We start from the raw sequence: 27,632 nt of genomic DNA, 5'->3' as shown, positions 1-27,632 counted from the left end.
TAGTTCTAGATATTACTTTATGTTATATTGCATTATAAAACATGTTAGAAAGTCTTTTATAATGTAGGGTAAAGATATATCTAGCATTCTAAAAAGTAAAAACTATTTTAAGATGCATCTATTATTTTAAAATAATTTAACAGGCAATTTGACGGTTTGACCCCTAAATTTTTAAAATTGGAGCAGCATCGCCCTGAGTTAAACAACCCACAAATGTCCGTTAACTCCCTCCCACTTTTTCTGATGTGTACTTCCATGACTATTGCCTCTACTGTTGAGGATGGATCTGTTGTTCGGCGTGAATCGGCTGCGTGTCTGATGAAGAAGGAGACGACAGAAAGTAAAAGCAACCATGGAGATTTTTTGTAACAGTTTAGAAGAACACACACAAAATGGAAACAACATGGTACTAAAATATTCAGCTTTCAGCAGCAGTACATAAGCATAAGGGGAAATTGCCAGCCACAGAGCTAGGATAAGTCACAGAAAATAGAAGAGAGAAGCAGCCAGTACTGAAGGAAAAGAAAAGTATAGTCATATAGAAGGGTCCAGGGAAGAAGAAGAGAAGCCAGAGAGAAGTCGTTTGCATCAAAATTCTTCGCAGCCTCCATACCTTCATCTTGCTCCACTATATGCCCTAGTTCCTCCAGATTAGCCCATACTCTTCAAGCCCAATGCTAACATCTGTTGGCCCAATAGTTGTATCCTCTTGTTCCTTATTAATGCAAGGCCCATTCATTACATTTTTATAGATGAACGAGAGTGGAGACGGATCAGGAGTGGAATACAATGGGGAAGAAGCAAGAAGTAGGATGAATTAGCGAGGGACTCTTTGAAAGAGCTATGAGGGAATGAGCTTGGTTGAACTGAATTGGGACAACATTAGTTAAAAGCATATATACTAATGTGTTCTCATCAATTTCTACATTAGGGGGAATGAACAAAAGAGAGGCATAACCACAACACACGCATTGCCACAATGCGATCCATACTCTTGTTTCATTCTTCTCTTTGTTTCCTTCTTTCTCTGTTATTTGCAAACTTATAATTTTAATTTTTTGTCTCCATAGACTGCGCTGAACAAAAATATACTGTAGTTTGCTGTTTTCGCTAATGTTTGGTGAAAGAATTGAGAGAAAAAGAGATATATGATTGGGGAATGACGCGGCGGTGGCGGCACCTATGAGAGGAGGTGCGATGGTAAAGCATTTTAAGGAGGAAGCTTTAATGCCAAAGAAAAAATAAGAGGAAGCTAACAGACATTTGTAAGCTATTAAGAGAGAAGTGAGATTGCTCTACATTTAAAATATTAGAATTAAATTGCACCACAAATTATTTTAAAGTGCTGAATGCACATCTAAAAAATTTTCAAGGTGCTAGATACATTTTAATCGTATAATGTAAGACACTGTTAGGAGGTGATAATGCATAAAGAAGAGTACAAAGAAGCCCTTGAACTAATAATATACTAGGGATTGTGTTTAATATGACTTAAGGAGTGATCATACTTGTGTAAGAAAAAAATAACGTTTCCCCCTTTTTTCTCATTCTTTTCCGTGAGATATTTGACTTGTGTGAGAAGAAAATACCATGTTTTCCTCCTTTTTTTTTTTTTTTCATTCTTTTCTGTGAGATACTTGACTTGTGTGAGAAGATAATAATATGTTTTCCCCCTTTTTTTTCTCATTCTTTTCTGTGATCATCCTTGACTTGTGTGAGAAGAAAATATGTTTCCCACCTTTTTTTTTTCTCTTTCTTTTCTTCTTGAATTTTTTTAAATTCCTCAACTACAAAATCCAATATCAATAGGGTGCTTGACATAGAGCATCATCATTCGGAGGCGGTTTTCTGTTGCCGGAGCTTCACTACGGGCTTGGCTTAGGGCTTTTTGCATCTTGAGGAGTTTCAACTTCCACAGCACAACCATCTTAGTTTGAGCTTGTTCTATATCTCGAGCTCTTCTAATGAAATATGTGTTTTATTTTTAAAACGCCTTGTAATTTACTATTGGTTGTTTTCTTCGTTCTCTTTATAAAGCAAATTTTTTGTAGTCGCAGCAAGCGTGAAGCCACCAACAAATGGGTGAAATTAAAACAGCCTTTTTCTTACTACAAGAGGTTGTAACTGGCTGAGGCAGATCATTGAAGCTCAAGTGCTACATTCAAATGCCTGAAATTTAAAGAAATAAATCAAAGTTGATTCCCCCATATATACTACATTATGCTAGTAGCACATGAAGAAAAGCAAAAGAAGTACCATTAGGCTAACACTATGCCAGATCTATCGCTCATCATTTGAGTTTTTGATAACTTTTAACAGTGCATATACTTGACTAATGTGAGAAGAAAATAATATATTCTTTCCTTTATTTTTTTTCACTTCTTTTTTATTTCTTTTATATTACTCAACTGCGCACAACCCCAATAAAAATTATTAGTTAGGGAAGTTTAGTTAGTTAAAAAACAAATAATTAGTTCGGAATATTAGTGTGGAAAAAATCAATGCTTTATTCAAAACAGATTATGGAACATGCATTAAGTTCTTGTAAGAATCAAAAGGAGTGGTATATGAAGAAAAACAAAAGAAGCACCGCTGCGCTAACAGCGTCTTGCTAAAATAAAACACTTAGCATCTGAGTTTTGCGAAAGTTTAAAAAGTGAACGTACTTGATTATTGTGGGAAGAAAATAATATATTCTTTTCTTTTTTTCATCCTTTTTCTTTCTTTTGTAATACTCAACTAGATGTATACCACCCCCAATATCATTATGTGCTTTAGTTTAAGCCTTACTTGCCTAAAAACTAGGGAAAATTAAGGTGCTGCTCCATATAATTTAACTTGATTTTTAATCATTTCCTTATACCATTTTTAATCAAATTCTTACAATTTCATCTGATTGATTTAGCAAGTTTCTATAGTATTTTTCTTTTTATCAAATCCTCATAGTTTTATCTAATTTTTAATTGGATCCCTTTAGCTTTTTATTTATTTATTTGCTACTTATAATTTCATATAATTTTAACCATGTCCTTTTAATTTTTTTCCTTTTCCTCAAGTCTTACAGCCATACAATATCTTATTTTTATTATTTATTATTTCAAATTGAAAAATCATTTTATTTTTAAGTTTGAATTATTTTCCAAATTATTTCTATTTTCCTGCATATATACTAATTTATAATTAATATTCATTAATTAATTATTTTCATTTTTCTTGTTCAAATTTGTTTTAGTTAAAATTTTACTATTTTTTATTTTACATTTTAAAAGCGAAACTATGAAAACTATAGAAACTTGAAAATCAATTCTTCCTACTTTGTATGGAAATAACGCTTTTAAACTAAGATACGCATAAATGATGGTTGGATTGGATGAGAAGACTTAGGGTGTGTTTGGATGAAACTAAACCGTGGTTTGAAAAAGTGATTCTGGAGAATAGATTCTGAGAAAAATAGATTCTGGAAAGAATAAATTTTATGAAAAAGTGATTTTGAGAAGTGAGAGTGTTTGGATAGTTGTTATCAGAAGCACTTTTTATATATACAAATTACTAAAAAAAGACATAAGTTAATATGATAATTACAGAGAAAATAGATTTTATGATATATTTTAATTTGAAGGAATAAAATTGTTAATAATATATTTTTTATTAACATAATTAATAATACATAAGATAATATAATTAATAAATAATTAATATGTATATATATTTATAAAATATAAGATTAAATATGTTTATAAAAAAATATGTTTATAAAAAAAATAACAAGATACATATCCTATAGGCTCTCACACTCTCCCTTTTTTCTCCAAAAGTAAAAAAATTTTACTTTTTCCAAAACCATGGTTTTGGAGCCAAAACCATGGTTTGGGCAAAATGGGGTGGTGTTTGGGTGACTTATCACCCAAACCATGGTTTGGGTCCCCAAACCATGGTTTGGGTCCCCAAACCATGGTTTGGGGTGTCACCCAAACGGTGCCTTAAGGGTTCAATATCTGTTAAGCGAGATTGTGGGTTCAAATTTTAAAAATAGAAAAAAAAAAGTTGACAAATTTTAAAGCTCAGAAAACTTCTATAAAATTATAAATATCATAAAGTTACTTGTACATATACACACACGACCAAAAGTTCATAAGAATTGTATAGAATTCAACCAAAAGTTAATGAAGACTCAAATTGCAAAGTTGTGCAAAACTCAATAATTAATAAATTAATGTTCGTTTTTACCAATCCCAGCTAAGTCAAATGAGAAGAAGTTGATATTCTTTAAGTTTCATAGTTTTGGATTTTTTTTTTGTTGACCTTGAATAGTTTTGGATTCATACTTTATAGATGCAAATTAAAAAAAAAAGTCATATTACTGAAATCTAAATGAATTAATAATATTACATATGAAATTATTGTCATAAAAATTGTAGCTAGTGTGATCATTAATAGATGGCAGAGCCGGATCCAGCAGTAATGTTAAAAGTACCTTTTTAATTTTTTTAAAATAGTTTTTGGTTAATCACCATTTATGTATCTCATATATATACACACTACCTCCCTTCCCTAATATAAGAACCAGTTAAAAATTTGATTTGATCCTCAATATAAGATATCAATTACCTTGTCTCCTAAATATATAATTTTTTTCTCAAACTATTTTTATTGATCATAAGGAGTTTCCACCAAAAGTAGTTCCAATGCACATTATTAAATAAGACATTTAAGAAAATTATCATACATTTGTTATAAATAACTAATTCAACTAATTTTTTTAATATTCCAAATGTATACTTTAACTTACTATATTATGCTAGTTTTACATGGAGAAAAGCAAAAGAAGCACCACTAGATAACACTATGCTAAATCGGTCATTATTTGGGTTTTTTATAACTTTTAACAGTGAAGAAAATAATATATTCTTTCCATCATTTTCCTTTACTTCTCTTCATTTCTTTTATATTACTCAACTGCGTACAACATCAATAAAAATCATTAGAAAATCATTAGTTAGAGAAGTTTAGCTAATTAAAAACTTTTATCATTAGTTAGAAATATTAGGTGGAAAAAATCAATGCTTTAGTCAAAACATAAGATGAAACATGCTTTAATTTCTTATAATAAGGACTAAAAGAAGGAGCATATGAAGAAACATAATAGAAGCACTAGCGGGCTAACAGGGTCTCACTAAACTGAAACGCTCAGCATCTGGGCTTTGTGTAACTTAAAAAAGTGAACATATGTGACTCGTGTGAGCAGAAAATAGTACTCTTTCGGTTCTTAATATAAGACCCATTTAACTAATTTGATTAGATTAAAGAAGTTAGGTAAGTTAGTTATTTATAAAAAATATGACACATTTTTCCTAAAACACTATAATCATCTTTTTTAATACCTCATCTCCCTCTTTTATTTGATTATGGTTGGGGGAGTATCTATAGGGGTAATTTAGAGAAAATTGATAACTATGAGAAATTTGTCTTATATTTAGGACCAAAATCAACTCAATAATTGGGTCCTATATTAAGGACCAGAAGAGTATATTCTTTTCTTCTTTTCATCCTTTTTCTTTCTTTTATATTCCTCAACGACATATACACCGCGCCCAATATCAATATGCGATTTAGTTTGAGGGGTGACTCTTGCTCGCTAGCATTACGATTCATACTTCATAGGCGGTCTTCCTTCTCTTGGGGCTTGGTGTGTCGTGAGGAGCTCGATCTTCTGCGGCATAAGCATATTAGTGTGAGCTTGTTCTATATCTCAGCTCTTCAAATTAAATATATGTTTTATTTTATTTTTTGAAGTTCCTTACAATTCACCATTTGATTGTTTGGTTCGTTCTCTTCTATGTTTGAAATGCTACATACACGGTATATATAGTGGAATAATGCTTATCAAATCCTAGTCTTTTGAATAAAGGCTTTGCTTTTTACAAAATCATGTGAGTTTACTTCCAACAATGCAATGGCATCTGCATTATCATTCCTACTTCTCCCTCCACAATTCCAAACTTGGGTGTTTTTATCTTTTAACAATAAAGGGTAAAATACCAGGACTCGATGCCACCTTAGGTGTTGTTTGACAGAAAAGAAAATGAGTAGTGAATATTATGAGGAGAAACTTTGAAAAATATTAAAATAATTGTTTTTACTATTTTTAAAATTTTTCTTCTTAGTTAGAGGTGGTAACACATGCTAACCCAAGAGTTTTGGGTTGGCTCGCCTCATGGTAGGTAGAAAACTTTTCAACCCGTCCTGTTTGGTTGTCCACTTTGTTTAAATTATTTCCCACAGACACATATTTATTAATATTTAAATTAAATTACAAATTCATAAAGACTAATTTTTTCTATATGTTCATAAAGTTATATAATTAAATTAACCATAAAACTTACAAATATAAACACATAATATATTTTACATAATTATTTCATTAATATAAATTAAAAAATAATAAGAAAAGAAATCAAACATAAATCAAGTCTCTTTGAAATACAATGAATTTTTATTAAAATTAAATTTAAAAAGTTGTAAAAATAAAAAGAAGGTACCAGCCCACTGCAAGCTACTGGTTAGGTGGGTCAAGCTTCAAAAGCCTACTTTAAAATGGGGTCCGGTTTCTCTCAGTATCATTTTTCTCAGTATCCCTCAGAAGCTTTAAATCGTGTCCGTCCATTCGATCTGAACGATCAGAAAAAAGACACGTCATCCAACTTTTAAAATTGCTTCTCCATCGTCGGTATTGTTCTAATCCTGACCGCCCCTTCAATTCTTCATTTCTGCCAAATCCCTGTCCATCTAAGAATGGAGCTTCCGTTTGCTTTTGTCGAGAAAATTTCTTTCCCTAGTCCTCCGTCTTCAAGCTTCCCTTTAATGCGTTCTTCACAGAACAGTTTGGGAATGGCTGAGCTTCTGAGAAATGAAATATTTGAGCTTGACAAGTTTATGCGGCATATGAGATGTAACAACTAGTGTGGAAATTTCATGCTTGGTAACTGATTCAAGGCCATGGGAATGGAAACGATGGGCACTCTACGACAGTGTCCAGCGGTGTCCAAGACTGACTGATTTACAGAATACTTGGTATCTGTCCAAGATTGAACAGTTACGGCGGTGACGGCCGGTGGATGACGATGAGGGCTGTGCATTTCCGACTTCCTTCTCCGATCTCTGGGAGTTTGGTTGGGAAATTGAATGGACGGTCAAGATTATGATACAATGGACGGTGGAGATGCAATTTTAAAAGCTTGATGATGTGTCTCTTTCTGACATCCCAAGATCAATTGGACGGACAGGATCAGCGACGCTGAGGGACGCTGAGAGGAAAAGCCGCTGAGAGGATCTGCTTCCTTTAAAAAATTCGACACTTTTTGGAGGCTGGGTAGAGAATTTAGCATAGTAATTTTGGAATAGGCCTCCCTGTTCTACTCCTCCTGGTAATTTTCTCTTCACTATTTTTGTCGCTACCTAAATGAATGTTTAATCCACGCTCAATCAATTATCGGACGAGTCTAGCCTCCCTGTTCTATCTTCTTACTCCATTTGCTCGCAATTGGACTTTATCGAGGCTTTCACCAATCCCATGAGAGAATTGTCTCTCATAAACATCCCTCTATATCATTATTTGTCTCAGAACCTTCTTTGCACATGACATTGTCTTTGATTCCAAGTGTTTTTCTAAACCAAAATACAAGGACCTTAAAATGCTAAGCTGTGACTTTTGGCGGTCCTTAAGATTGACCACGCAAAGAAGCACATAATATCAAGCCCTTCATATTCTACTAGGAGTTTGATCAAATTCCTAAAACCCACTTGAATCCCCATCTTGGCGAGTCTGCAATGAAGTAACATTAGGAGTCCACTTTTACACCAATTTAGATTCCAACACATCTTTTTAACCAATCTTTTAGTGTTGGGTAAGTTATACAGTTCAGAATTTTTCAGATCTCTGAGAGAGAGAAGATATGGTTACTATCATTCCCAGCAGAGTGGAGAAGATATGGGAGAGTTGGAATGTCCGAGGTGCTATTCTTTTAAGCTTCTTCATCCAAATGTTTCTGGTCTTATTTGCTCCATCAAGAAAACGCTCAGACAACATGCTGGTAGGATTTGCCATTTGGTCTGCTTACTTGCTTGCTGATTGGGCTGCCAACTTTAGTGTTGGACTTGTTACTTCCAACAATGGCAATAATAACGATACTGCTAAGGATAACCTGATGGCATTGTGGGCCCCATTTCTACTGTTACACTTTGGAGGCCCTGACACTATAACTGCTCTTAATTTGGAAGACAATCTGTTGTGGCTAAGACAAATACCTGGATTGTTGTTTAAGACTCTGGCATTGGTTTATGTGTTTGTCGTAACTGTTCCACAAAACAGATTGTGGGCTCCAACACTCCTCATTTTTGTTGCTGGAATCATCAAATACTCTGAGAGGACTTGTGCTTTGTACGTTGCAAGTAACATGATTTTAGGGGAAGAATCTAAAGAGTCTGTATTACCTAATAAGACCACAAAGGAACTTATTGAAGAACTTACAAGACAACAACGATTGGATTTTTCATACAAGCGCCTAATTGATGTGGGGCCTCTTGGTGATATACTGATGGAATATCGTGATTACTTCTGGCCACATACTAATCAATCACCCATTGAAGCTCTTAATTCAACAGAGGTGTTTTGTGAATTCACCTATGAATTGTACTATACTAAGGCTTCGATTTTACGTAACAAGGTCGCATGCATTGCTCGTTTTGCAGCTCTCAGCTCTGTTGTGGTAGCCTTGGGGCTTTTCATTTCAATGGAAAAGGATCATTTATACAAGTTTGACAAAACTGATGCTGCAGTTACCTATTTATTGTTCTACGGTGCATTGTTCCTTGAAACAATCTCTGTCTTCAGGCTTATATTCTCTGAATGGATGCTTGTCATTTCAAATGAATCTTCACAGAACGATTCATATTTGGGTCGTGCCATCAAATTTTGTCAAGTCAAGATTCTTGAGCCTATCCTTGTCCTTCAAAGATCAAGATTCTCTAAATGTAAGAACACGCCTTACACCGATTTTGAAGAACTGTCTACTCCATTCTTATTTCGCAGATGGTGTGGTTCAATCTCAGGGCTCAATTTAATCAAAATCTGCCTTGGCGAGGGTCGTCCCAAGAAGCAATATTTGCACTTCAAACTGGTGGAATTTCTAGAAGGTGTTTTCTATCAAATTGCTCCTTATTTTGGTGCTAAAGACCTGAAGCTGTTGAAGTACAAAGTAAAAAGTCCATTCTTTTTAGACTTGTGGCAGTTCATTTTGGCTGATCTGACATCTTTACTACCAAATATGCGTAATGATGATTTGCGGGGAAGAATACATGCTGCAATAGACACGCGAATAGAATCCCGTGCACACTACGCGAAGGTGGCCGGTGCACTCATGTCTCTCGAAGGATTTATCATTCATAGGATAGGTGACAATGAGTATGCTTTTGATGAAATGATCTTATTGTTGCATTTGAGTACTGATCTTTGCTATGATAATGATGAACACAATGTTGCTGCTAATAAGCGTCATTTGGTCAAGCTTCTTTCAGATTACATGCTATACCTTCTACTCATGCAACCAAATATGATGTCAGAAGTACCAGGATTTGCACAGAAGTCGGAGTTTCAGCGTATTTATTCTGCTCTCATTCCATTTATTAGAGAGGAAGATCCAAACATAAGAGATCATGAGCTTCGGATACGTCTTCTTAATCTAATCAAGGGATCGGGTCTTCCTACTCTCCGTGGTGCATGTCTCCTGGCAGAAGAGCTAAATGATGAATTCCCACCAGACATGAAATGGGAATTTATAGGCATGGTATGGGTTCAAATGTTGCTATTTGTAGCAGAGAAAAATAGGCCAAGTAGTCATGCCCAACATCTTTCTAAAGGTGGAGGTCTTATTTCGCTTGTTTGGCTAGCCTCCTTACTTGTACGGCTAAACGGAGATCGTGAAGAGCAGCCATGGTTTCAACAGTCACCTTAACAATTTACATAACAATGTGCACTCTCGCTTGTACTATTGCTCTAAATACTTTGTTATATTATTTGTATACTATCTCACTCTATTTTCCCCCTCATATTTATTGTTGCGCACACATGGCATAATGTTTTAATTTTTATTTTTATTGAAATATGACTCTAGCATCAAAAATAAGGGAGAATCCCAATTAAATCCAATCAAAATACTAAAATTCATATTAAAAGCTACACTTTTACTAAATTACTAATCAGACCAAGATACATATTTAGGAAGTCCTGAATGTTAATAAAAGACAAAAATGCAAATTTATAATTAAAAAATAATATTGTTTGAAAAATTAAACCATGAACGTGGGCCAAAAAAAATTAAACCATGAAAACTTGGCACTATATAATATTTATTTATAAAGAACATTTTTAAACCCTTGAGTCCTAAATAATTACTGTCTCAACAGATTTAATGACTGATGTAATTTTCAGTATCTTGAAAATTCTTAACTTCAATTTTAAACTCTGGGGAAAAAGGGAGGAAAATTCGGTTGGGGTGTTAGTCCAGAGCTATTTCCATTGCAGGCCAATACTTCGAAGATTTTTTGGATCAGTATATGGATCAGACCGATTCGGTTTGGCATCCATTGGCCCAATTGAGTGTGAGAGTTTCGGATTTCAAATTTGACCACTTGAGCCAGGTAAAAAAGTTAGGCTTGTGAGAGTGTCCCAACACAAAGACAGTTTTTTCTTTTCTTTTTTTCTTTTATTTATTTTTTTGTGACAAGATTTTAAGCAAAGAGTCGGACACACCCACAAGTCAAAGATAATAAAACTAGAGATAAGCAAAACCGAACTAGAACTCAAAACCCAACGGAACACAATTCAGTTATTTCAGTTTTTATTTTTTTGGGTTATTTTATTCGGGTATTTCGGTTATTAGTGTTTTGTTCAGTGTCCTCAAAAATAATTCGGTTAGCACTGAAATAACCAAAATATTTGAAAAACTTTTTTTTTTATATTTTTCTGCCAACCCACTCTTATTTTCTTTTGACTCCATGTCACACAGGACCCACACTAGCACACTCAACTCCTCTCCACCTCACCTCAGTTCACACCCTCACACTCAGTCACTCACACTATCACTCTCTCTCAGACTCTCAATGACTCCCATCTCTGAACTCTCAAGCCCTAAATCTCATAGGTTGGCGGTTGGCCGATTGCAGCTTAAATCTCAATGACTCCCTACATCCTTGCAAGTTCTGATCTACACTCCTTAGTTTAGCCGTTGCAAAGTTCAGACTTCAAGCTCACAAGTCACAGCTTCGATCGGTCATCACATATCACCGCAATCTCCTCCCTCTCCCTCCTTCGTCCTTGGTCGACCATATCAGATTGCCCTGTTCTCTCACCATCAGTCTTCGTTCTTGTGAGGTAAGACATGGTGAATGTTGTATATTAGTGCAACATCGTGATAAGTACGCTATTATGAACATTCAAAGTTCCAAGTTTCATGTCATTTCCCTTTATTGCGGATTACCCGTTCTGATACACTTGATATGTTATCTATTTATCCTATGGTTATGGATTGTCAGTGTGTATTTTGTAGAATTTTTAAATAGTTATTTACTATCCGATGAAATTAATATATCCAAAAAAAATACAACAATGAGGCATACCTACTCACTACCATGCGTTTCATAGTGCTTAAAGGGAAGATGGACTTTCTCATAGGGAAGTGAAAACTGTGTTTGGTATATATGAAATAACGAAAGTAAAAAATTCTGAGACTTTGTACAGTGTTTTTTTTTGGGAGAGAAAAAGTAAATTTAGTTAGGCTAAATAAGAGAGAGTTGTTGGAAGCCTGAGTGAGCTAGTCTCTTTGCTTTGTAGCTATTTGATTCAGGTTCCACTTTGCTCTATAACATATTCCCTTTCTGGCCTTTCATTCTTTTCAGCTGCTCTGGTCTCTGGCCCTTTGTGTGTGTATCACTGTGGCATATATAATTAGGGGCCACGTTTGATGATGTTGTAACTATATTTAATTTGCATAATTACTATATTTAATTTATTGTTTATGTGCAAACCAATGTGTGTGTATTGAATATTGCACATCAAGTGATCTTCTTGTTATCACATTTGACAATGTTTCCTTTTTTTACACTACTCTGTTCTTCAATACTCCAATTGCTGTTTTATTAAAAGAAATGATTTCATGATTTTGTTTCTTTGGAAGTTCTTTTCTTTTTTTCTTTTTCCTCCCTTCTACTTTTGAACGTAAAGAAGCAAAGTGGATGATAAATGATGTTCGTAAGCAGCTTCAATATTTCCTGCTTTTACCGCATCCTATATCAAAAATTCAATCTATTTAGCTAAGTCTGACTTTTTATGCTATGTCAGCAAACTCAAGTCATATTTTTATTCAAATATGACTCCACTATTAATAATAAGGAAGAATCCCAACTAAATCCAATCAAAATACTAAAATTCATATTAAGGCCTACACTTTTAATAAATTACTAATCAGACCAAGAGACAAGTTTAGGAAGTCCTGAATGTTAATAAAAGACCAAAATGCACATTTATAATTAAAAAATAATATTGTTTGAAAAATTAAACCATGAACGTGGGCCAAAAAAAATTAAACCATGAAAACTTGGCACTATATAATATTTATTTATAAAGAACATTTTTAAACCCTTGACTCCTAAATAATTACTGTCTCAACAGATTTAATGACTGATGTAATTTTCAGTATCTTGAAAATTCTTAACTTCAATTTTAAACTCTTGGGAAAAAGGGAGGAAAATTCGGTTGGGGTGTTAGTCCAGAGCTATTTCCATTGCAGGCCAATACTTCGAAGATTTTTTGGATCAGTATATGGATCAGACCGATTCGGTTTGGCATCCATTGGCCCAATTGAGTGTGAGAGTTTTCGAATTTCAAATTTGATCACTTGAGCCAGGTAAAATACGTTAAAACTCCACTATTTAATTTTTAATATATTTTTAGGCTTAGTCTATGCAGGAAAAAAAAAGTTAGGCTTGTGACAGTGTCCCAACACAAAGACAGTTTTTCTTTTTATTTTTCTTTTATTTTTTTTTGTGACAAGATTTTGGGCAAAGAGTCGGACATACTCACAAATCACAGACAGTAAAACTAGCCAGTTATACACAACTTAGTTGCCTGTCGGTGACGCACTACCCATTTGGGCCCTTGTTTTGGTGAGAGTGTCTAACCTTTTCACCCCCGGGAAAATGATACAATGGGTTAAATTTTTTACTTTTAAATAATTTTATACTTGGCCGTTTATATTTCAAATTATATTTCAACTACATCTAAATATCTTATACTCTGATTTCAACGTTGATTTTTCTCTTTTGTTATTATGACTTTAATTCCACCCCAAGCAAGCCATCATTTCCATAACTCCCTCTTCCTCATCACTCATGGTCCACAAAATGAGATCTCGCAACTTTTGTCAAAAAAAACCATCACACACACACACACACACACACACACACACACACACACACACAACTGATACGTTGTCTTTTGATTCCAATGGTTTTTCTAAACCAAAATAAACGAGCCATAGACAATACTAAGCTGTGTCTTTACGCAGTCCTTTAGATTCACCCAAAAAAAAAAACCACATGGTATGAAGCCCTTCATATTGCTTGTTGGACATAAACAAATAATACTCTGTCTTATTGAATAATAGAAAATCAATTTACAATTGAGGCTCCGCCCTTTTATAATAAGCCCATGAGAATCATTTAGTAGGAAACAAAACAAGAAAACATAACAGAGGTCCATGTCTTGTAGTGAGCACAGTAACTACCCCATCCTCCCAATATTGCACACACGACATAATGTATTAATTTTCATTTTTATTCAAATATGAATATACTCTAGTAACAAGATAAACACAATTTCTATTGTTTATATACCATTTCTCTGTAAATCTTCAATGTATATCAATTTATATTTATTTCTCTTAATGGTTTTCTTATTGCCTTTTGACCATGTATTTTTGGTGATTTTGGTTTTTGGTGTTCCGTTCATACAAATATCTCGCGCAAAACATTGGTAGGAATTGAAATACCAATACGAGGGTGTCATGAATTTACAAGTCACTATAAGAACTTTTAGCTTCCGGTTAAATGAAAAAAGAGCAATGGCATTTTAGCGACATTGCTGGTTTTTATTAGAGTGAGGAAAAAATTGATTTTAGTTTATTTTTCAAGTATTTTTATATAATAGAGTGTAACGGACAAAATTATTCTTAACTTTGATTTTAGGGTGGGAGATAGATATAGATATTTATTGTTGTTGGATTTCATGTTTAGATCCGTCCTTGATTAGTTGGATTATTTAATTAGAGAAAATGAGAAACCTAATTAAATGAGAAATAAATAATCATTAATTCCTATGCGAGAATTAGGGAATAAGAAAGATGACTAAATAGAAAATTAATCAACATTAATTTTGAGATTGTTGATTGAGGGGCGAACAAAAAATAATATTATAATAAATTAGAGAAATTACACATTCATATATACCTCCTCTAGTCCTTAACATACAAGCTGGTTTAATTTTTAATTTGATCCTAAATATAATTTCAATCCACTTTATCTCTCGTATTTAACCATTTTTTTCAAAGTATTCCTTGTAGTAGTTGCATATGTTAAAGACTCCATCAAATGATTATTCTTAGCTAATGCACATGATTATCAAGGGCACTCTAGGAAAGACAACACCTAATTATTACAAATAACTAACTCAAGAAAATTTCTTAACTCAAATTAGTCAACTAGTTCTTATATGAAAAATCGGAGGTAGTATATATATATGTAGGACGTATCTCTCTCACTTCCTCCTCGCCCCAATCACAGAGTTATCTAGCTTTCTCTTCTCTGTCTTTTTCTCTTTGTGGGTGCTTCGATCTCCAAAGCTTGGAGAAATTTGACCCTAACCCTAATATGGATGCAACCCGATACACATTTCTCTACCTTTCTTCTATTTAATTTTCTATCGAGTAGAACCGGAAATATGGGTTGGAGCCCGTGGGCTAGCTCGCCAACCCGCCATGAAAGATCGGCTTAGGGTTGGCATTTTGCCAACCTGCTAGCCGCTCTAGCTCGCACCGTATAACCCATGGGTTGTGGCGGGCTAGCCTACAGGTTGGTAGGTTAGCCCACCTAACCCGCTACCTTATTTTTTTTAAAAAAATTCACATAAATAACATGTTATTATATTTAAAAATTTTCTTCTCTTATTTACATTTCAATTTTCATGCTACATAATACATATGTAAACAAAAAAATATTGTTTAAAACTAAGCATACTATATTTATAGAAAAAATTTAATAACTATAATCAAATATAAGACAATATTTATTACGGGAAAAAAGTGTTTTAGAAAAACATGGTGAATGAACTTTAAAAAAGATTAGATAATAAATGCACTTCTAATTTATTAAGAGACAGTATTTTGTATCAAACATTGCGTTTGTATGGAAAAAATTATAAAATTTATCACTTGATGAGTTGATATTAAATATTAATCATGTAGTAATGTATTGTTTTATATTTGTATTGACTATTTTAAGTGTGGTTAAACATAATTTATACTTGTGATTGCTTTTAAAATTTTACATCACCATTTATTGATTTAAAAAATTAAATAAAAATAAGATTTAAAAATTGAGAATTAAAAAAAAAAAGAAAGAAAGATGGCCGGTTGGCCACCTGCCCACCAACCTGCTGTGGGGAGTTAGGGTTATGATTTTTCTAGCCTACCAAAATGCGGGTTACTCTAACCCACACCGCATAACCCTCAGGTTGTGACGGGCTGGCTTGCAACCCGCGAGTTAGCCCGTATTCCAAGTTATATTATCGAGTATAATTTCTAAGAGCTTGTTTGCTTGCTAGAAAGTAGGGCTGTTCATGGGACAGATCGAGATTGGGATAGGTCTGTCTCGATTCCGTCCCGATGAACAGTAAAGGGACAGAAAATCTATCCCGTGTCCCGGCTCGTCCCGGTGTTGTCCCAGTTCCGGTCGAGACGGGACGGATCCGGGACGTCCCGATGTATTTTTTTAATTTTTTTAAATTTTTTTAAATAAAATCTGATTTTTTTAATTATAGTTTTTTTGGGCTTAGGCTTTATAAAAACATCTTTTTATTTTATTTTTTATTTGTTTGGACACTCTTAAACAAAAGCCCAAAATATTACATATAATAATCATTAAAAACTCTAAACAAAAGCTTTTAACACAATAAAAACTTGCTAAAATTCTAACCATTAATAACCTCAAATCATTAACAAATATAAAAGCTCTAAATAAATATATCCATAGTTCCATACAATAGTCTCAAATCTTTAAAAAAAAATAAGAAAAATGATATCATATAAATAGGATAAAGAAAAAGAAACCGAGATGGGACTGGGATGAGATGACCTCGTCCCCTCTCCAATCCCGTCTTGGTCCCTTTTTTGTCCTGTCCTGAAAAATTTCAGGACGGGTCCGTCCCATCCTAATAAGGTCGGGGCTGAAACGGACTTACTGGAACGGGCCAGTCTTGAACACCCTTACTAGAAGGGAAGGGATGAGACGGAAGTGGAGAAGAAAGGAGAAAAAAACAAAATATAAAATGGCTAAGAATGTATAGGGGGAAAGAGGTCAATAATATTTATGAGGGAGCAGGGTAATTATGATTCATCATGAGGTAGGAAGTCATGATTCATGAGATATATGTCTATTCCCATTGGATTTTTCCATGAGAATGATACATAATGTCAAAACGAATGTAACCATGCGTGGGCGGGCAAAAAAAATAAAAAAATAAAAAAAAGAAAGGGGAAAAAAAAAGCGAATGTAACCATGAGAATTCGTTATTTATTATTATTATTATTATTATTTTGCCAACGAGAATTCGTTATCTATTCTTTGGACATTGGTTCTTTTCTTCTTCTTTTTTTGTGGACCTGATTAGACATTGATTCTAACGGTCAAACGGGTCCCAAAAATATTTCAAAGGGTAAGATAAGTGTGTATATATATAGTATGTATTTTGATTAGAGTGAGACAAATATATATATTAAAGTCAGAATATAGTGAAATTTTAATAAAATTGACTGAAGGTCCTCGTATTTTACTCTTTAATTATTCATTTGAATAAATAATTTATGTAAGTTATAGAAACGGTTTATTATTCTTCCACTATTCCAATGAGCATTATTTAAAACATGGGATTAAAATTTAGGCCCAATAGCTCATGGGATGTGTCCTTTTTCGGCGAATCTCCTTTTTTTTTTTGGTTGCCAACTCTTTGGGATCTTTCAGCTAATAAATTTTGAGTTACCTCTTGTCCCATTATTATTAATTGTCACAATAACGTTCAATAAAAAGCCCAAAAGCACCATTGGTTTCTATTAAAAAACAAAAAGGGCTTTTGTATCAACAAAAAGATTGTGTTTGAAATTGCCTATAAGAAACTTTTCGAATTTACAAAATACATAGTAAATATGTGAAAAAAAATTTGCTTCAATTTACATTAATGTATTTATTGATAGGAAATTCAAGCAAATCCAAAATATTTGACATTATGATACATTACTATCTCTTAAAAACAAATTACTAGCAGAAGGGACTAATTTTTATTAAGAGAAGTGTTTACATTTATAAGGTTTTGAACATGATTGTTTACATTACGAGATTATGTATGCATAATAATAACAATAAAAAGATTATAGTACATCTAATATCTTGAAATTTTTTTTTCAAGTTCATCTAGTTAACTAAAATATTCTGTAATTCATTTTTGCCCTTAAAATATTTTACGACTAATTTTTTATCACTCATTTTTCGTATTTTAGGTACCCATTCTTAACACTTTTAATATTCAATTTTTAAATAATCAATTTTGTAATTTTTGTTCAATCAATAAAAATAGTTTGTGAAAAAAGAAATAAATATGGAGAACAATATGTATCGAGGTTTTGCTTTAAGATTAAAATAAACTTCTCATATCTACCTCTTGGTTGATGGAATAAAGGAATAATAATAAGATACATTCAATGAATGAAGACGAAGTCTACCCAATTTTGAATAATCATTATGAAGTTCCTTGATTGGTCTCAATTCTAATTTCTAATCATTATATTAATCTAACTATTTCGATTAATCATTTTTATTTTGGCTATTCAAATCGCGTATAGTTACAAATTTCAAACAGATCACGTGGGAAAACCAAAAAAACCAATTGAGTATATATTGGATGGTCTTTAGTGGTGATTCAATAAAATTTTATAATTAAATACGTAATTGGAATTACTGACATAATAAGGTTCTTAATTGTCATTTTTATGAACATCTTAAATAAATTTAGTGTGTTAATGCCCTATAACTTAAAATTTAAACCAGATGTCAAGTTGAGAAGATAAAAATTTATAACAGAAAAATGTGAGTTCTAATGTCAAAACCTCATCAATAAATAATTTATACTCCTCCGGTCCTAATTATAAGACCCAATTGACTTATTTGAGGAGATTAAGGAAGTAAGTTAAGTTGGTTATTTATAATAAATAAGTGTTGTTATTCCTAAAATATCATTGCTAATTAAGTATATTGGCTAAAACTATCATTATTAGAAGGATTATCTTGGAAAAAAATGCATAAATATAAGAGACAAAATAGATTGGGTCTTATAATTAGGACCAAATAAAAAGTCAAATTGGGTCTTATAATAAGGACCGGAGGAGTACGTATTTTCGTAAGCGCTCTTGAACTTGTTAGGTCTATGCTTAACTTGCACATAATTGATAGCGTAACACATAAAAATGAATTAAAACTATCTCTCACAAAATTCTGATATATAGTCTCAAAAATGGATAAATATATACATTGAAGTCAGTTACAAGGAGAGTATGAAAGGAAAAGAAATATAGTGTGTGTGTATATATATGTACCTGCTTTTGTTCATGGAGAGAAAGTGAAAAGCAAACAAAGCTGATACAAAAGGAAAGTTAAATGCAGATAGTTCTATCTTCCTACCACCATTGTAACTGTAAGTTCATTCAAGGAAACATCAAGACCTTCCATGTAAAAATCTCTGTCTTCTGATCGTCTTCTCATGGAAGTAAGCAAAGGCTGTCTTGGCAAAGGAAGATTGGCTGCTTCACTTTCTAGCATCAACACCACAGAAGACATTGTTGGTCTATGAGCTGCTGAATCCTGCACACACAGCATCCCTATGTGTATGCATCTCAAAACCTTGGTCTTCTGACTCGAATCGAGAATCGAAGGATCAACAAGCTCCATTGCTCTGTGATCATTCCAAAGATGCCAAGCCTGTGCATATTCCATCATATAACTTTCAGCTATGCAATTTGAAAATGACTCTCCTTGCACAGAAGGAATTTACACAAGGTGATAACTTCAAGAAACATGTTATCAACTTCCCAATGCTATATCACATGTTGGTGAAAAGTTTGTAAGTAGTTTTTGAATAGAGTTACTTACGTATCCTATGAGACTTGAGTCATCGGAATGACGAAAGCTGGTGTTTTTGCGACCGCTTACAATCTCAAGTAATAATACACCAAAACTATAGACATCTGATTTAACTGAGAATAGACCTTCCATTGCATACTCAGGGGACATATAGCCACTGCAAGTTCATGGTTTTATATTGAGGTTAGTCTAGCTCCAAGAAAGGATTTAAAAGTGAAAGGTTTGGTTTGAAGGGAAAATCAAAAGCATACTTACTATGTGCCAACTACTCTAGTAGTATTTGCCTCACTTTGACCTCCTCCAAATATTCTAGCCAGTCCAAAATCTGAAATTTTTGGATTCATATCTTCATCCAAAAGAATGTTACTTGCTTTCAAATCTCGATGAATTATTCGGAGTCTTGAATCCCGATGCAAATAAAGCAACCCTCTTGCAATCCCTTCGATGATTTCAAAGCGCTTAGTCCAGTTTAGTTGTTGCTGTTTGATAGGATCTACAAGAAGTATTAAAAACATACAAGAACAATCCATCATTAAACTGTGTAGTTAGCTTTCTTTTTCAATACCTAATAACTCAGAAAAGACAGAAAAAATATAAAAGACTGGGCAAAATAGAGAAAAACGAACCAAATAAAAAGTGATCCAAGCTTTTGTTTGGCATAAATTCATATACCAACAACTTCTCTTCCCCTTGAATGGAACATCCTAAAAGCCTAACAAGGTTTCTATGTTGTAATTTGGCGATCAACATCATCTCATTCTTAAACTCCTCTAGGCCTTGCCCAGATCTTCTTGAAAGCCTCTTGACAGCTATTTGCTCGCCCCCACGAAGCTTTCCCTATTAAAATGAATGAAGAAAACTTTATCAGATCCTATTCAAATTTACATTCCGAAAAGAGGAAAGCTCACAGAAGCAGTTTCACCTTGTAGACAGGACCAAATCCTCCTTGCCCAAGCTTATTTTCGTCTGAGAAATTGTCTGTCGCTATTGCAATACAATCAAAATTGAATAATGGAAGTTCTGGTCCACTTAGTTCATGACCTTCCAAACTCAGTTCAGCTGATCCTGAAAGTTCTGCTGAAACTTGTCTGCTCTTGCTTCTTGTAGTATCAAAAACTGGAATATCGCTTGTTTTACAGCATGAAACTGCAGAAACTGCCGGCAGAAACAGAATGGAGAAGCATACATAAGTTGAATAGCAAGAAGCATATATATATAATTCCATCAGAGGGGGAAAATAATTTGGGAAATGAATGTTTTACCTTTTCTTCTCTTGAACCTCCACACTAGCCAAAGAGAGATCCCGACGCAGATTGACCCCAACACGATAGCAAATATGATCACAATCTTGATTTTCTTCTTGCCATCACCTTTATTTGCAGAAAGAGAATTCATATACAATAATCACAACCTGACTATCAAAGAAACTAGAAAGATATTGTTTGAAATTCTTAACATTAAAAAGTGATATACTCCTTCACATCAATAACAATAATATTAACAGAAGTGAAATAAAATGGTCCATTGACTGTTGAGATGATGAAATTTTTTCAACATGAACTCAATCATGGCAACAAGTCCTTTCCAAAATAACTTTAACGCACTAGGGAAAATTTGAACTTACACAATCTACAACGGAAATACCAAGGCTTTTCTTATTGATTGAAAACATAGAACAAAATTTACTGATATACTGGCTTTCTAAAACAAAACTTGATTGATCATAAGAAGATATAAATATAAAGGTATTTAACCTTACCTAAATCAGAATGAGCAAGGCGAATATAGAGTGTATTTCCTCCTCCATCCACAAAGTGCTTAATATCATGTAACTCGCCATGCCAAATCAGGCATCCAATTCCATTAACAGAAGTATATGCAGTACAATTCGTATCCTGCAAGCAATAACTTTCACAATCTTTCTTGTCCTGAGAACCCACCAAGATGGCAAAATCAGGCAACTTCCTGCATTGCAGCTGCAAGAAACCATCTTCTTCAACATCCACTTCTGTTGCAGCAACAGAACTAGCATTATTACTGTTATTTTTCCTCTCAGCCTTCAATGGTGTCATCCTCTTACACCCACCAGACCAATTCCCTCTATTCCACTCATCCACTTCCTTTGGTTCGAACCCTCTTATGCAAACACATTTCATTGGAGAAACCAAACTGCATTCTGCAAAACTCCCACACTTGTTATAAATCTCACATTTGTTATATGGCTCTTCCTGTGTTCTGACCCACTGTTTCTCACCCTCGTTCCATTTGAATTGCCTCTCAAATCCATCCCAACCTATCTGAAACCTCACCTTGTCAGTGATGTTCATTGGGGTATAAGCTAAATGCCTTTCTCCATTTCCATCAGTGTTAAGTCTGAATCCATAGAGATAACTTCCTGTCATGTTTGAAACTCCTGTGAATATTCTGCCATCCCAGTACCCACTTCTCCACCTCCTTTTTTCTCCTTCCCAAATCACTATCTGGGTTGATGCTCGTGGGTCAATTCCCATTGAGAAATGTCCTCGAGCAGGATCTGTGCGAGATTTCCATGACACGAAAGATCGAATCTCACCCTTCGAAGGATCCACCGGTATGGTCATACCAGGAAGAAACGTGTCGGTTGGATGATCAAAGCTTCTCCATATTTCGTTTTCATCATCCGTGACGGAAAGAACAAGGTTTCCATCATCTCGAAGAACAGCTTCTGTGTTATTCTTGGAGTTCGATACGTTGCTCGACCATACTGGATTCTTATCTCCGTCGAAGATGACCAAATTTCCATCGCTTCCAATTGTTATAACCCCTACTCTGCCTTTGATGGGTTTGTCTCTGTTGGCAACCCATATGTATTCTGCTCTGGGAATCCTGTAGTACCAAATTCCAACGTATCTCAATGAGCTGTTTTTATCAAAACTGAAGAATCCTAGTTCGAAATTGAGTTCATCTGAGAGTAAAGTGTCACCGCCTGGTCCGTCTCTGATCAATTTGCGTGGGGTGATGGAACTCGCTGCATGTGAGAACAGAGTAAGGAGACAGAGAATGAAGAAGAATGGGAATAGAAGACGAAAAAGTATAGTTCTGTGTGTCAGACCCATGTCTCTGGTTGGTGTTCTGAAAACGGGTATGACGAAAACAGAGTGATAATCGACAAAGAAGAAGATGATGATGATGATGATGATGATGATGAAGATGAAGAAGTTTCAATGAAGTGTGGCGCTGAAAACGAAAGAAAGAGAAGGGAATGGTCCAGTTTTAGGTGGTGAATCTCCATTGCCCAGACACGCTTTTAGGTGCGAATATTGGGAGAAAATAAAGACTTGAATTCAGTTTGTCAATGACGCCATATGAAGTTGAGGAACAAGTTGAAATTCATAAATCAACTTTCATAAAAAGGCGTGTGCCAGTGATTTTTGTGAATTTATTATTTTTTCCAGGAAAAATAGAATAATAATTAAATTTTGTATTAAATGGAATTATGACAAATCATTGACCCTAGTGGATCCCACCCAGGAATAACATTTTGAAATTGATAGATTTCCAAACCAGAAAATGATCGTTGAACATTTTTTGGCCAAAATCTAAATAAACAGTAGCATAATAACATTTCAATCCGAAAATTTTAAAATTAAGTCTTTCAAATTTGTTAAAATTATGAGGTATTTTTTTTTCTGTTTATAAAACCTACATACACTCTATAATTTAATTTTTAAATTTTGCTGTGAGGTTTGTGTACGTTTTAAAAATAAAGTAAATGTCTTTAAAATCAAGATAAAAATGAATGAATAGTAGTGTATCTTACTCTTTTAAAATATAAATTAGCCACATGAGCCCAATTGGTAATGAGGTGTAAAAAAAATAAAATGAGGGGGGGGGGGGGACTCAATTGATAAGGTTTGGACAAGGTATGACCGTATGAGTAGTGATTAAAAAAATTCAAGCCTTTCAAATTTTTTTGAAAAAAATTCAACTAAATATCAAAAATTAAAGATTTTGATTCTTAAGAACCATTAAAAAATAAATTAATTAAAGTCTCTTTGTATTGACATATAATTATAAATTATAAAAAGTCTCAGTTAAAATTTTCAAAAGATAATATGAATATATTCCTCAGGTCCTAAATATAAGACTCTTTTTATAATGTAAATTTACACTATAAAAAACGTCTTATATTTAGGACCGAAGGAGTACTAAACAAGCATGGTTGATGTTGGTTTTGATATTTCGGAAATGGCTTTCCTTCTCCACTCTTACCGTCCTCTTCTCCGGCCAAAATTACACACAGCTGTGAATATGAAAATGGAGGCTGATCAAACCTTTTTTTCTTTTCAAACTAATATCTTTTACTCTAAAATATTTTTCAGTAATATCTAGTATCTTAAAATAATTTTTAATGCATCTGGCATTCAAAAATATTTTTCAGATGGAGGCTGACCACTTTTTTTTTAAAAACTAATATCCATCATTCTGATGTATTATTAGTATATCCAATATCCTAAAATAATTTTTAGAACATTTAACACGACAAAATATTTTTTCAATAACACCTATCTAGCAAGTTGGATATACAGTATTTTTTTAGTAGCATGCAATATTATAAACTAATTTTAGGATATTGGGTGTTATTACTGAAAAAATATTTCAGAATAAATTAGTTCAGGATACTAAATGCTACTAAAAAATAGTATAAAGTGCAGCTTGCTAAATATTGGCTACTTCTAAAAAAATATTTTTAAGTGTATTAAAAATTATTTTAACGTGCCAAACGCTACCGAAAAATGCTTTAGAAAAAAGGACGGTGGTCCCCCCCCCCCCAAAAAAAAAAAAAATGATCGGCCTCCGTTTCCTCATCCAAAACCGTCTGGTTTTGGGCAGTGGAGTAGACAGATATGGCAAGGGAAGGGGAGAAAAGGCAGTTTGTCCATATGACGGAGATGCAAAGCCAAAAGAGTGGGCTTTATTTGCCTTTAGATGATGAGGATATTTCGATTTTTTTATTATTTTTATAGTTAAATAAAAACATATTGCGTTTCAATATTTGTCAACAAAATTTACAATAATTAATATTTTATTCCTTGTTTTTATTTTTATCATTTTAACGAAATGAAATGAGTAAACTAAAAGCAAATAGATGAAGGATTTTTCTCTCAATAATACTTTATCAGTGACAGGATTTTACAATGTTTTAATATATATATATATTATTACATCACCTTTCATATATTTATTATGATTCCAAGCTCTTTAATCACACAAGATCATATATCTTGCTTTTTGAACATTAACATTTAATAATATTTAATTATAAATTCACATGAAACAAAAAAAATCCGTAGCAATGTGTGCTTAGAGAGAACTTGATGTAATAAGTAAAACTATAAGAAACTTGACCTCAATTCTTTCATATAATAAATGGTTTTTTATTTTTTTTAATGATGATAATGGTTTTCCAGTTGGCAAAAAAATAGTAGTTTTCCGGAATGATTATTATTTAAGGATGACAATAGAGGGAACTAAACCACGTGAGATCAAGAATGGATTAATTAGTAATTAAGTAACGAAATGATGGCTATCGTTTTACTTTATTTTTGGGTGGAAAATATAATATTAAAGGGTTAGGACTGGATTAGGTAGCGGGAGGGACCCATTAGTCATAGAATCTAATTTTGGAAGTATTCGTGTTAATCACTATACTACTAATAATGGATGGCTATGACTTGTAATCAAAAAACCAAAAACCGGACCGGACACTAAACCGAGTGAGGTAGTGATTCAAAGGTTAGTTGGTCGAATCGGAGTCAAGTCGAGGTCCAACTAGTCATATCAAAATAATTTAATTTAATTAAAAATAATAAAATATAACAATATTAATAGTTACTAATAACAAAATATAACGAAATATGACAATAGTAATAACAAAGTACAACAATATTGAGAATTTGATCTTTATAGTTCATCATTAACTAAACTTAATAATCATTTATATCAAAATTATCATTAAAATTCATCTCAATTTATAGGGATTGAGATATTAGGAGCTGAATGAGAAAAAATAGAACCAATAACAACCTAATCATTCAAACTGATTTATTACTGGTTCACACTGGTTTTTATCACTTTGACTGGTTTGCTACCAGTTCAACTCCCTCCCGGTTTAATATCCAAACCGAATCAGACTACTAATCGGTTCACCGATTGAACCAGTCGGTTCAGTTTGGATTTTTGTTCTTTGCTTATAATAGGCTCGTTTGGATTTAAATGTTAGAAATCAACCCCTAATATATAAAAGTTAGTTGAAAAATGGGTTTATTTTAAATATAAAATCTTGATTCATTTTAGTTTTTATATTTATTATTTTTTTAAACTAATTTAACTAACTTATAAATTGATATATAATTTATAATTATGTTATATGTAAAAATTTTATATAGATCTATGCCACTTTTTTTGTTTAAATTAACTAATCTACTCTGTTAGTAGCAGCTTCACCTAAGAGGGGGTAAATTGGGTGAGTTATAAAAATTTTAACGTAATAAAATAGTAAAGTAAATAAAACAGAGGAGATTGAGTTAGGAGGATTTCACCATTGAACGAAGACATAGGATTTATAATGGTTTGGTCTCAACCATTTGACCTATGTCCAGTTCTTAGAGCACCTATGAGATTTCCACTATGTTCCCAAGATTTAACAGGCTCTTAGTGCCTCAGTACAGTAATTGATTTCTTCAATCACTCCTTTTTACTACCGTTAAGGTTATAATCCCCTCGAGAGTCCACACTCTTGAGTTACTCTCAGAAAATGAGTAAAAAAAGTGTATCAAACACTCTTACAGGGTAAATGAATATTAAATACTGAAGCTCGGTGAAAAACAAAATATTGAATGTAGCAATAAATATTTCAACAGATGGTAGCTCGTATATTCAATTCTTCATTCGATGCTCTTCACGCCTTTTATAGTTGGAGAAGTTTAATTGACCGTTAGACTGAAGAGCTTCTAGCTGTTGGAAGATTGGTTGGGTGTGTTCGATAGTTACAACGGTAGTTCGCCATTAATGCTTATGACACGGTAGGTTAAGAGCTGCTAAATAACCATTGAGCTTGCTTCGTAATTTGTAACAACCTTTGAAACAAGTAAGTCCTCTTTTTGAAGAAAAATTATGAAGATAATAGAATAAGTGATGATCATTGATATTCATATAATAGTTAGGGAAGCATAGAATCAATCATCAATTCCTTAATATAATCTGAACTTACTTGATCGATGTCTTAATCGATGACTGGTTGATTGATCAAATTATCAATTAATTATAAGGAAAAAGCTTGAGTCACACATATATATTTATCGATAAGCTTATGGATCAACAAATGATCGAATGGGTGATCGATAAATGATGAGAAATGAATATAGTGATGTCTGAAAAGATTATGTGCAAATAAACTTCAAAATTATCTTTACCTTGAAATCCTTTGAAAAGAAAGTTAAGTCTATCAGGAAGGCTGAGAAAAGCTCGAAGATAAAGATAGAAGATTTTGAAAAACATTGTGTATTGTTGTTATTAAATGAATTGGTTCAAATGATTGAACAAATAATCAAAAAATATTTGATCGATCATATTATCGATAAAGCTAAGTATAAGATAAATATGTTTTCAAAAGGTGTTGATCGAATACTTTATCGATAAACAGTTGATAGGAGAAATGATCGATAAAAAGTTTCAAAGAGATTTTTACAGTGAAATTACCGAATATATGACGATCGAATAAATGATTGATTACTGATTAATCGATTAAGTGATCGATAAATAATTGTTGAAGTCTTATTTTAGAAAAAGGCTAGGAAAAACTTTGATTGATCACGTTATGTGTAAACAGAAGTCTCAAATGACTTGATGATCGATTATTTTATTGATAAATGAATGATCAATGGGGTGATCTGAAAATGGCTTAAAACAAATAAGTGCAGGGAAGATGATATTGATTGATCATCGATCAATTGATCAATAAATGACTGATCGATCAATTGATCGATTAAGGCACATTATTTGATCAATAAATGACTGATCTATCAATTGATCAATTAAGGCACATGACATATCACTTAAACAAAGCATATTATTGA

At 33.1% G+C, this 27,632-nt stretch overlaps 2 protein-coding genes across 2 annotated transcripts; one reads left to right on the top strand and one right to left on the bottom strand.

Moving 5' to 3' along the window:
* Positions 1–5,685: 5,685 nt before the first annotated feature.
* Positions 5,686–10,049, top strand: LOC114759417 (uncharacterized). Its single transcript, XM_028948592.1, has 2 exons — positions 5,686–5,729; positions 7,933–10,049. Exon 2 carries the CDS (start codon positions 7,953–7,955, stop codon positions 10,008–10,010), a length of 2,058 nt encoding a protein of 685 aa, XP_028804425.1. The 5' UTR covers positions 5,686–5,729; positions 7,933–7,952; the 3' UTR covers positions 10,011–10,049.
* An 8,809-nt stretch (positions 10,050–18,858) lies between these two features.
* LOC114759424 (G-type lectin S-receptor-like serine/threonine-protein kinase B120) lies at positions 18,859–22,809 on the bottom strand. The gene is made up of 7 exons (XM_028948598.1): positions 21,275–22,809; positions 20,778–20,885; positions 20,438–20,670; positions 20,142–20,352; positions 19,771–20,008; positions 19,525–19,672; positions 18,859–19,353 (listed from the first exon to the last, which is right to left on the bottom strand). The coding sequence occupies exons 1-7, from the start codon at positions 22,608–22,610 to the stop codon at positions 19,045–19,047; spliced, it is 2,583 nt and encodes an 860-aa protein (XP_028804431.1). The 5' UTR covers positions 22,611–22,809; the 3' UTR covers positions 18,859–19,044.
* Positions 22,810–27,632: the final 4,823 nt, after the last annotated feature.

This window comes from Neltuma alba, unplaced genomic scaffold, assembly GCF_004799145.2.
Source record: "Neltuma alba isolate B1F8T4 unplaced genomic scaffold, ASM479914v2 tig00010842_pilon, whole genome shotgun sequence".
Classification (NCBI taxonomy): Eukaryota; Viridiplantae; Streptophyta; class Magnoliopsida; order Fabales; family Fabaceae; genus Neltuma; species Neltuma alba.
The sequence above is the reverse complement of the archived record's forward strand: the minus strand, read 5'-3'. Positions and strand labels throughout refer to the sequence as shown.

Excerpts from the sequence above, each read along its gene's own strand:
- LOC114759424 (XM_028948598.1), bottom strand. The coding sequence starts at position 22,610 with ATGGGTCTGACACACAGAACTATACTTTTTCGTCTTCTATTCCCATTC. Across the intron at positions 20,009-20,141 it reads CTTGGATCACTTTTTATTTG|ATCCTATCAAACAGCAACAA; the intron begins GTTCGTTTTTCT and ends TACTTCTTGTAG. Across the intron at positions 19,673-19,770 it reads ACTAGAGTAGTTGGCACATA|TGGCTATATGTCCCCTGAGT; the intron begins GTAAGTATGCTT and ends ATGAACTTGCAG.
- LOC114759417 (XM_028948592.1), top strand. The coding sequence starts at position 7,953 with ATGGTTACTATCATTCCCAGCAGAGTGGAGAAGATATGGGAGAGTTGG.